Raw genomic sequence first — 12,128 nt, forward strand, 5'->3', positions numbered from 1 at the left:
GATTGTAGTTTATTTATACCTCAAGGCAAATAAAGGAACCCCCACGTGTGGCTGTAGGCTGCTGTCTAATTTTAGCTTTGAGCTGGGGTTTACGAAGCACGTATGCTTTGTGAATAGTTGGATACTGTGCGTAAATTGTTAATTCGTGGCACTTTTTTGCATAGTTCGTATTATTGGAATATGCAGTACATATAAAGAAGTACTAAAATGAAAGCATTTGCCTGTAGGGAATGATTTAAGGAAGGGAACTTTACGTCCTCGGTGGCTGGTATTCTTCTGGTATCAGTGGTAATCGGTATGTTTTATGTGCCTGTAGCTTGCCCTGATCTTAGCTTGTGCTTTATTTATTTTTCAGTAGTCATTGTTTTGCATTGGAACAATGTAATAGTCAATACACAACATATGCCTTTAACCACCCAAAGAAAAATGGATGTTTCCTGTTGTCTTTCAGTTTCTACATTAATTCCACTAATTGCAGTCCTTACTATTTATAAAACCCAAATCCTCCTTGTTCATGACTCCCTGTAAATGGCTGTACATACTTGTGACAAACCACAGCCGCTATTTTTTGACATAATAGGCGTACTGCAATCTGAGCATCACAAATGGGACTTTTTATCTGTACATATTTTGGACGAAGCATAAACACTGAGATGATTTGATGCCTATCCTGTTTTTCTAGGAGTCATAATGACGGCTAGCAGGACACTGTCCTTCCAGACAGGCACGATATCACGGAGTCGGTCAGAAGGGACATTGATTGACTGGGACGACAGAAGACCGACAGAAACGAGTAAGTCAATAGGTGGATACATTAAGCGAATTGTATAGAAGTGCTCTTAGTACATGTTAATAAATTACCTATTTGTCTGACCTCAACATCACATGGCTTAGAGCTGATGAGCCTCTAAAAATGAAGGTAAAGGGCGAGTGGGTGGGCCACGGTGGTCTTTTGGACGCAATTCTTCTAACAAAAGGTACTCGCAATACTGTTTAACTTTAAAAACGTTTATGCCGGTTGTTGCTCAACATCTCTGAACGTGTTGAGATCATTGCAGAAATGACTGCTACCAATTTTAGAAGGAGACGTGACATTTCGAATTGCTTTACAATAATATCGGGGCAGGCACGCGGTTAATGGCTTGAGAATAAGCAGTCAGGCACGAAGTCATTTGCTGTGAATACAGGTGTGTTGAAACATAACAACTTAACAAGAATAAGCTGGATACGTGACCTAAGTCACACCAGGCAACTGGGATTTAAATAATAATTTGGGCAGTAGCTTCTGTGATGGGAACACGACTGTTATCGCCAGAACGCATGGACTATATGCAGAAGATTTATCAAAAACAACACATGATGGATGCATGAAACAGGAAAAAGAAAACACATGTACCTTAACTTTAAATGCCACATTATTTGTCATTGTATTTTTTAAATAGTTTTACATAGCGCCAACTTGAACCAAAGGTATCAGAGCGCTTAACATGAGCACCGGTTGCGTTACAGACTGACACAGTCATTTTGTTTTATTAGGCACAGGGAGATTAAGTGATTTGCCCAGAATTTCAGGACGTTGAGCGTCACTGCCGGGACTCGAACCCGGTTCCCCAGCTTTGAGCTGGACGCTTTAGCCCTTCACTACATCCTCTCCCAATTGAGGCTGTTTAACTGTTTATTAATTAAAAGTATGTGTAAGTTCGGATGAACAGTATTGTGTTTTTCTTAGTCTTTTTTAGGTCTCGCGCCTCCGATTGCAGGGCGAAGCCCTGCTGTCGCAAAGCGAGCCTATAGTGATCGGTTCTGCTTTCAAGGACTAAAGAGGAGAGGACAAGAGACTGGCACGCGCACGCAGCCTGCCGGAATCGGATCAGGTGGCGCGCGTGAACACGCGCTCCGATTCCGGCAGGCTGTTCACACACACACACACACACACAATGGATATGGACGCGCACACACAGACAGTTACACACAGACACACGTACACAGACACACACGCAGACACATGCAGACACACGCGCGCACACACATGCAGACACACGCAGACACACACGCAGACACACACGCAGACACACACGCAGACACACACACACACACAGACACACACACGCGCACACACACACGCGCACATACACACACACACACACACACACAGACAGACACATGCAGACGCGCACACACACAAACATGCACCCCTCCCCCCACCACTCACCGGGCTCTTTCTGGTCCAGGCTCCGAAAATGTGGGGCTCTCCCTCGGGCATGGGAGCCCCGCGTCACCACTGCTCCTCTGGCTGGGCACTCCATGGGCGCGGGCTTCCAGCAGAAAACGGAAGCCCCGCCCCACGGCAGGTTTCGGCAGTGCACGCGTACGTCTATTCCTGATTCCGCTCATCCCTCTCTCTCGCCCTGAGGTCGCATATCTGGTATGGGTTTTACCTTGTTTTACAATAGCGATCGTTTTTATTTTTATTTATGTAATGCGATTTTGTATAGTGCAAACTTTACCCGAAGGTGTTGCTCTCTTGTTTTACTGGTCAGCAATCTCTACTTTGAACCTGTGCAGTTGTTGTTATAGAACCCGAAACCTAGAGTAAATTGTTAACTGTCTGCTAAGGGTTTAAAGTAAGGTAAAACAAGACGTATGTGTGTGTTTTTTAATGAAATGGTGTAATGTTTTGCCAACCTGCTTTTGTGTAAATTTTGATTGTGTCTAAAGCAGGCATTTTTGTGTACTAGTTCCCTTTATTTTTAGTAACCTGTAAAGATTTCTTCACAGCATCGATATTTCATTGCATTTTACTTTTGTTCATGTTTCCATTTGCAAGAGGAGCTCTTCTTCCTGCAGTATAAAACCGTTATCTTCATCTTTAACCCTTTCAAATCCTTGATTCGGTTTTCCTAGAGAGCAGCTGAGGTTTCTCTCTTAGGGTCGGGGAAAGTGAATCCGTCCGCTGCACACGTTGACATTGATGTGAAATATGGAAATCCACCCTGGAGTGTGCAGTCCCTGGAATCTGTGTGTTACAAACATAAATGTGTCTAACTACAAAGGCCGGTCCGTGTGTGTCAGACACAGGGTGTTCTGTTTGTATCTTTTATGTAACTCATGTAATCCTAAATCCTTATGTATCGAAACTGGTTCATTTTGTAAAGCGTTCTGACACCTTCGGGTAATGTTCGCGCTATATAAAATCGCATTAAATAAATAAATAAAGTACTGTCATTCAAACTGAGGGCCTCAGGCAATGCCAGTCCAGAAACACCCTGTCATCAAAACAGAGGCAATAGACTGTATTAATGTCCCACCACTAAGCATTTACTTTGGAACAGAAATCTCGTGGCAAAAATGTAATCAGCTGTGATCCAAACTCATTTTACCACTGTACAACGGATCGTAACCATCTGTCAATGGTGGCACATGATCATGTGGAGCCTGGGCCAGCTACTATTAGAACTTCATACAATTACATCACAGACTTGTCTTGAAGCATTTTCTTAAGTCGAGCCTACTAGAGAGCGCCTGCTATGTCTGTTGTTAGGTCACACCTGATTGTTGGTTCACTCGCTGTCTGTTGTGAGCCTTATTGTGGACTTGGAGCCTGCCTGTTGCTTACCATAGGTTCGTTTTCTTGCCACTTTCAATTTTTAGCTTCTTATTCGTCTTGCCCATCTTGTGTCTGTCCCGCCCCTGGATCAGACCATTTACTTGTGACTTCCTTTGCGCTTGTTTACAGTGTATTTGCTGTATCCATGCTGCACAGCACCAGCAATTCTGTACAGCATTGGCTAAGAACCGTCCCCAAAGCCCAGAGGTACCAAAGGCAAGGCTTTGCCAGTGCTTGTTTGTATTTGTTCACCCCCTCTGTGTTTTCCCGTTGTTCTTTAGTAATTTAAAAAACATTGTAATGTATGTTTCCTTCCCTGTACATGCCAGCCCACCTCCCAAGCCTCTCTGTCATGGCATCCCCTAACAGTGTTATTTATGAGCTTTTTGTCTGCAGAGCTGCAGACAGAAAATGCCCATAAGCAACTAGCTAATGTTTTAGTGGTACCCAAATCTCCTGCCAAGGGGGCCGAGGGCCAGTCCTCGACACTTTAGCTGCTTAAGTGGGGGGTTCACTGCTCCTTAGGCACATACACATATTCGGTCTAATATCATCGCTAGTTCTGTGGTACCTTTGCTGTAATTAGGAGTACTGTGCTGCTCTTTCAAGATAAACAAGCATTTGCAATGCAATAGGTCTCGCATTTGCGAGAGTTTAACCTATTGCCATTGTAATTGACAATGCCTTTTATTTACGTTTTAAAAACCAACACATAAATAAAAGGCAGTGCCATTTACAATGCCAATGGCTCAAACTCTAACAACTGCGAGACCTATTGCATTGCAAATGCTTGTTTAAACATGTAATTGTAAAGGACACCTAAGATCAATTGACCGTGCAAAGGTAATTCTACTTGTCATGCGTTCTTAGAGGAGGATAAGGAATGCTAAAAATACATCTGTTAATGGGTCCCCGTGATATTCTTCTCCTGGGGGTTATGAGTGACATCAAATAGACCATGAGAGTGAAGCTCGAATTGTCTATGATAGGGGTGGACTCGGCTCTTCCAGCGGAGTTCCCACAATTGTTACCACTCCGTACTAGGCTCCGAGCACGGAGTTTGGTAAAACTTTGTCAACCACCCGTGGAGCGGAGTTTACCGGCTTCTGCTGACCATGCTCACCTGTGAACATAAGAAAAAAAACTCTACAGAAAGTGGTGCTGGAGAGCGAGAGAGAGAGACTGCGACTGATTGGCAACCAGCTAGGGGAGCAAGTGATAACTCAAAGCCCCTCTATGTGGTTCCACCTGACTGGTGGATGTCCCTGTGGCGTGACATGTACAGGCATACTACTACTGAGCAGAGTGCGTGTGCAGAGGCTCTCAGTAACATGCTCTCAAATCTTGCTGCCGGAAAATGGCATGGGGGGCACCGAGTGAATCGTGCAGGTGAGATCTGAAGCTGCCTCGGAGGGCGATATATAATGATGAGATGTGTTAACAAGAAGGCATGTCCTTCTCGATCTGTCTCACACTTATCGCCCTCGCACCAAGTGGGGCTGGATTACTGAGCAATGGCTATTAGCCAGCCACTTCTCCCGATTTGCGAGGGAAAGTGTCTTCTGTTATAAGTCTGTCTCATTTAACATGTGCTGCTGTTGTACAATGCCTGTGAACACTCAGAACTGTTCAACAATCAAAGACATATTTCTTGCTGTCTATCACTCGTCACTGTAATGTGGAGGCCATGCTTTAAAATTGGAAGTGGTGTTGCTGGCTCCAAACTCATAGTAACGAAATGATATAAAATCAGTGCTGGCCACTGATTTCTGCAAGAATTTCAAGAGTGACTGTAATCACCACTGCATTACTGCACTCGAGTAGTTTAATGCAAAGTTGTAAATGTTTTGACATCTCTTCTGCATTTGAATCATATGTTTTCAATTTTCATCTGCAGCATGCCAGCTGCTGCCCAGTCCTTTAAAATTATGTATTTTTCTGCCTTGTATCGATTCCCTCGGCGCTTCCCACCCCACTCCAAGTCACCTCACATATACAGTGTTTCTGCCTTTCCATTTTTCGCAGATACCAATGAAAGTCTGCGGCTTTGGGCTCAGTGCCTTTTCAGTTTGCCTGCTTCCTGAGTATCACACTGAGGTGCCACCGAGCTCTTTGCCAGGGCCGGTTTTCGGCTGATTTTGTTACAGGGCCAATTTTGCAGCTATGCTGCAAAAACGGCCCTGTAACAAAAACGGCCCTCAGAGGCCCCACACCAGCCCCCCACCCTGCGGCGCACCGGGGGATTGCCCGGTGCCCACTAGGGCCAGTCCGGCCCTGCCTACCTTCAACTGCTACACAGTGGCAGAGTAGTAACAAGTTTTGTTATCTACAGTTGCTGTGTCATAGCAGTGGGTTATGAGATCCAGAACCTGAAATAAACGCTAGAGTTTTTCTTGTTAGAGCCAGACATAGCAAAACCAAAAGAAATGATGGACGGAGCGTTGACAATACAAGCACTCACCCCCAGTCAACTGATCTGGGTTTAATCCATCACCGTTCTTTAGCCCACTCTGCCACCCCAGTTCAGACATGGCCATATGCAAATCAGTCTGACTCTGTGCCTCATGGGAACAGTCCAGCCCGAACTGCCAAGCCATGCCTTCCCTGGACCGGAAACAAGCTAGCGAGGACCGGTTTCTGGCATTTCAGCCTTCTTCAGCCCGGCTTGCTTGAATCCAGTGGCAAAGTGAGCAAGAGACTCACGTCTGAGCATACCCTGCCAACTTATGGCGAACAAAGAAAAAACAAAGGAAATGATGGACCGAGCGTTGACAATACAAGCACTCACCCCCAGTCAACTGATCTGGGTTTAATCCATCACCGTTCTTTAGCCCACTCTGCCACCCCAGTTCAGACATGGCCATATGCAAATCAGTCTGACTCTGTGCCTCATGGGAACAGTCCAGCCCGAACTGCCAAGCCATGCCTTCCCTGGACCGGAAACAAGCTACCGAGGACCGGTTTCTGGCATTTCAGCCTTCTTCAGCCCGGCTTGCTTGAATCCAGTGGCAAAGTGAGCAAGGGACTCACGTCTGAGCATACCCTGCCAACTTATGGCGAACAAAGAAAAACCAAAGGAAATGATTACCGGAGCGTTGAAAATACAAGCACTCACCCCCAGTCAACTGATCTGGGTTTAATCCATCACCGTTCTTTAGCCCACTCTGCCACCCCAGTTCAGACATGGCCATATGCAAATCAGTCTGACTCTGTGCCTCATGGGAACAGTCCAGCCCGAACTGCCAAGCCATTCCTTCCCTGGACCGGAAACAAGCTACCGAGGACCGGTTTCTGGCTCATAGTAACGAAATTATATAAAATCAGTGCTGGCCACTGATTTCTGCAAGAATTTCAAGAGTGACTGTAATCACCACTGCATTACTGCACTCGAGTAGTTTAATGCAAAGTTGTAAATGTTTTGACATCTCTTCTGCATTTGAATCATATGTTTTCAATTTTCATCTACAGCATGCCAGCTGCTGCCCAGTCCTTTAAAATTATGTATTTTTCTGCCTTGTATCGATTCCCTCAGCGCTTCCCACCCCACTCCAAGTCACCTCACATATACAGTGTTTCTGCCTTTCCATGTTCGCAGATACCAATGAAAGTCTGCGGCTATGGGCTCAGTGCCTTTTCAGTTTGCCTGCTTCCTGAGTATCACACTGAGGTGCCACCGAGCTCTTTGCCAGGGCCGGTTTTCGGCTGATTTTGTTACAGGGCCAATTTTGCAGCTATGCTATGCTGCAAAAACGGCCCTGTAACAAAAACGGCCCTCAGGGGCCCCACGCCGGCCCCCCACCCGTGCGGCGCACTGGGGGATTGCCCGGTGCCCACTACGGCCAGTTGCGGCCCTGCCTGCCTTCAACTGCTACACAGTGGCAGAGTAGTAACAAGTTTTGTTATCTACAGTTGCTGTGTCATAGCAGTGGGTTATGAGATCCAGAACCTGAAATAAACGCTAGAGTTTTTCTTGTTAGAGCCAGAGATAACAATAAATGATATATACTCTAATCTTGAAATGGAAGTGACTTAAGCCAGTTCTGGTTCGGGCAAGTGATGCTTGATAGCCAAAGCAATAGGAAATAAAAGGCTTTTCATTGGCTGTACCATTCCATGAATAATAAACACAAAAGCATTCAAACTGATAACATCTTATGTCCTCAATAAGAGTGGGCCAGTGACCTATGTATGTGGTAACTCTTGTTATTTCACATATTGAAATTATGGATTTTGTTGTCTTTATCACACCCAAACCCTACTGGATGCACCCACTCAATACATTTCGGCAGGTGAAACCTACTATGTAGATGTTTGTGTGGTAAGCACTAAAATGTGCTTGTTATGCCGCATTTTAGAGGCAAAACTCAAAAAGGTGGTAATGTTTGCAGGCAATAATTTCCGTAACCTTTATATTGTTTTTTTCTTTTTATTGTGTGCAGGCGTTAGTGCAGATAAAACTAGGCCACTTGTAATGAAGGCCTTAGTCCCCTGTTGCTGTTTGCAATGTCAGGGTGTTTAGAGAAATCAAACTTGTGCCAACTACTATTAGATGTAAAAAAATCTGATTTTTATAATGGGTAAATATGGGATGTAAATATGTTCATGGTCGGTAAAAGGCTGCTTTATTACAGGTACGAGATACTTAAGCATCTTTTAAAATCTGATACCCCGGGGATCGGGATAATATAATTATAGGGGCAGATTTATGAAGGCCTTGCGCCGCCGGTGCGTCACTTTTTCCCATGTTAAGAATGACGCACCGGCGGCGCAAGGCCTTCATAAATCTGCCCCATAGTCTTTTACAAGTTGTATCCTTGTATCCTCATATCATGTGGAATTTGGTGACTTTGTACACCAAAATCCATAAGTACTGGTAAGCCTTTTTCTTCCAGCACATTTTGGCAGGTTTGATATGCCTACATTCACTCAGGGGAAAATCGCACGGTAGAGGCACTTACCATGAAACTCCTGAATCCGATCCCTGTGCAACATGTTTTGTGCAGGAAACAGAATAAACGGCCACTCTTAAGTAGCACCTTAGTTGCAATGGGGAATTACTGCAGTCAGAATCTTCTTGAGGGTCAAATACAAGAGAAAGTCAGCAGAAGGGCAGTCGCATTGGTGTTCAGTGCTTACTCACCTGAACAGTCCTGGCCATGCATAAAGGCTAGACACTCACCCTAAGTAACTTCTGACTTGTCTGTAGTTGTTCTAACATGTCACCACTAAAATATTGGCACGTTTCTCTGTCTCTCTGTGTGGTAATACCCTAATGATTCATCAAAGTTGATTGTAGGAAAATTAGGTGAACCTTTGATGAATAACAGGAGTATCTATGCCCAGATTCTGATGTGTCTCAATTAAGAATCTCTGCTAGAAATGATTCAGTTGTAAGAAACGAGGACTAAATTGTGGATCAGGAAATGACTAGATGACCTGCCATTTGGGTGGTGCACTCAAATGAAATTAGAGTGTAACTATCTTACATCTATAGATTTTTGTTTTTTGTAGGAAATCAACCACACCAAAATAATTTCTTTAAATATGCTGCAAATCTAAACGACACTATCAATTTTACAGTAAAGTTTAGCTTATCAGACTCCTTGTTCTTCACTTCCGGAGATTCTCTACCACTACCACTGATGGACACTGTCTGGGCACAATTGACTAAGCAAAGTGCAAGTTTATGTTAAATGTACAGATGCAAATTACGTTTTTATGGCCCTGGTTATGGGTTGCCCATTAAATTTCAATTATGTGCAGTCACGTTACTGCACATTGGATTTATTCGTTTTGCTGATTTTAATACAACCAGTCATAACGAGGTGCGATGAAATCCTTATCCCGTGGGAAATTTCTGCACGTCAAACCTTGTGTAATTTATGGTGGAAAAAGGGGCTGCTGATTACTGGGACAAGCAGCAAGCACCAAAATCAGCATGTTATTCCCCAAAAGCAGGAATAAGCAAAATGTATAGCAAATGTCAATTTGGAAAACATTTGGTTAGATTATCGCACCCAACACCAATGCACTCATAATGAGGCCTGGAAGTATAAAGCCACATACTGATTCGTAAAACTCAGTTTTACAGGCTTAAAAATATTTTATCGAGTGCAGATTCCCTGGGGGCAGGAATGTGATATCGGGGGGGGGGGGGGAAGAGGGGAGGGATTCACCTGCAAAGTTCGTCCACATCAACATACAGAAAATGTTCTCAATCTATGAATACCCAGCAAGCAGTCAGAGATTTACCCCAGACATGGACAAAATTAAAGATGTTTCTAAAGAGGGAATGATGAGGACTTACCCCAAAATTGGGGTGAGTGCAAACAAAGAGTTGTATCTACGGGGAAAAAAATTCTCTGCACAAAGAAAAAAGAAAAGAAATAGTAAGCAGCAGCGTTGACACTTACTTGTGTCTTTCATCACTGGTAAAATGAGACGCCTTTTGGTTGCTTATGTGAAACCTGTATTTACAAAAGTATTCATAGGACTACTTCTACAAAACACTGAGATAGACATCCTTTTTTGTGACTAAGACCTAGAGTTTGTGTGCGTATTTTGCCAAGTGTGAGCAACATATTTTGTCTGGCACAGTGTTGCCTGGAGAGGTTCATGGGCACTTGCTGCTTGACTTGGTTACTTATGGGGTCTCATTCCAGCGATTGACATCTGCAAAGTTGGGGTTTGCCCACACGGTTTGTCCAGAATTATAGATTGTTGGTGAGAACGCACAAACCTTTACTTTTTGGAGGGGCCTTTGCTGTTCAGTATGTATGCAATACATACAGATGTTTAATTAAATATGTTTAAGTGTGAAGTGGGCACATGTATTAGTTCAAGTACTGCTTTATTTCAGAGTCTAAGGAATGAAACAAAAAATATGTAGGAGGTGGTACCAGGTTTCTACATTACTGGAAGTGCTAGAACGTCTTGTCACACTCCTGCATTCCTACTTTTCAGATCTCTCACTTGACCATTTTCTGTAGGCAACATTGATTTAATACTGGTCAGAGGGAATGGCGGTAAAGCTCAACTCCCTACAACTAAATTCCCGAAATTTGGAGGAAGACTTTTTATTCATTCATTTTATTTTGGGGTAAAAACCCCATCAACCTACAATCTACATATACAGTACACAAACATCTTTGCATTAAAAATCCGACAAGCCATAATTCCTTATGAAATTACATCTAAATACACAGTAAAACGGTAGAATTTGAAATGTAAATCTATATAAATACTTAAACAAAAGTAAATCAATATTACAAGACTTGCATTTGATTACGCTGAAATGCCTTTTACTGCTCTTTTTATTTTAAGTCTTACTGGCCAGGAGGAGTACCAATACCTGGTTACCCCCTAAAAAAATCAATTCATTAGTATTTGACATGAGCAGTTACTGGGCTGTCTTGTCTGTCCATCGTTTGTGTGTTTTTACTTTCTCGCCCTAAGTGCACAAGGTATGCCCAGATGTGGGTCTCAGGCTCACTGTGCCACTGTATTCAAGCTAACCCGGTTGATGAAGGGTGATGCTCCTAAACCAGTCCCAGGGTGCTTGTTTCTGGTTCAGGGAGGACCTGGCTTGAAGGTTCGGGCTGGACTGCTCCCATGAGGAGCAGGGTCAAAACTTATTTGCATATGGCTGGGTCTAAGCTGGAGTGGTGTAGTGAACCAAAGAACAATGGATTTAACCCAGATTGCTTGACTGGGGGTGAATGTTTGATTTTTTTCCGCATTCCTGCGATCATTTGTGTGTCTTTTTCTTTCTCAAACTAAGTGTGCCGGGTATGCCCAGATGTGGGTCCTGGGCTCAATGTGCCACTGGATTCAAGCTAGCCTGACTGATGAGGGGTGATACCCCAAAACCAGTTCCAGGAGCCTTGTTTCTGGTCCAGGGAAGACCTGGCTTGGCAGTTCAGGCTGGACTGTTCCCATGAGGAGCAGAGTCAAGACTGATTTGCATATATCTAAACTGGAGTGGCATAGTGAGATAACAAATGATGGATTTAACCCAGAACTCTTGGCTGGGGGTGAATGTTTGGTTTGTTCCTCATTCTGTCCATCATTTGCATGTCTTTGACCATAAGGTAAAAGAGCATTTGCATACTTACTATTCTCTGTACATCAAGGCCTTTTGGATTTTTTTACACACAGGAATAAACACCTATATAATTCCAAATTAAGTAATTCATTTAATTCTGTTTAGTTTCAATATATTTGGTATTCATTCCAATAAATAAAAAAATACAATAACATGGTACTTGTTGGTATAAATACAAAAACATTTCCAAAAGAATTTCGTGAGGATTCTCATTATATTTATACCATGCTATACACATACACGTTAAAACATGCATCAAAACAAAATATCCCATGGAAAGCCTCATTACATTTAAGAAGCCCTCCAATTACCTAGCCCTAATTGGTAGTCTTCTATTGCGTATCCATGCCCTCCAAATAATATTTGCTACTCAATATGGCACTGTAACAATACTTGAAATCTTACAGAGGGGGAGCT

The 12,128-nt window shown here is 43.5% G+C and overlaps 1 protein-coding gene across 1 annotated transcript in view; it reads left to right on the forward strand.

Moving 5' to 3' along the window:
* MACC1 (MET transcriptional regulator MACC1) overlaps positions 1 to 12,128 on the forward strand; it is a 172,356-nt gene that overhangs the window by 50,638 nt on the left and 109,590 nt on the right. The window contains exon 2 of the mRNA XM_078663673.1: positions 683 to 793. Within this exon, the coding sequence (XP_078519799.1) occupies positions 691 to 793 (103 nt within the window). The 5' untranslated portion in view covers positions 683 to 690. The remainder of the gene's footprint in view (positions 1 to 682; positions 794 to 12,128) is intronic.

Source organism: Lissotriton helveticus, chromosome 10 (assembly GCF_964261635.1).
Source record: "Lissotriton helveticus chromosome 10, aLisHel1.1, whole genome shotgun sequence".
Classification (NCBI taxonomy): domain Eukaryota; kingdom Metazoa; phylum Chordata; class Amphibia; order Caudata; family Salamandridae; genus Lissotriton; species Lissotriton helveticus.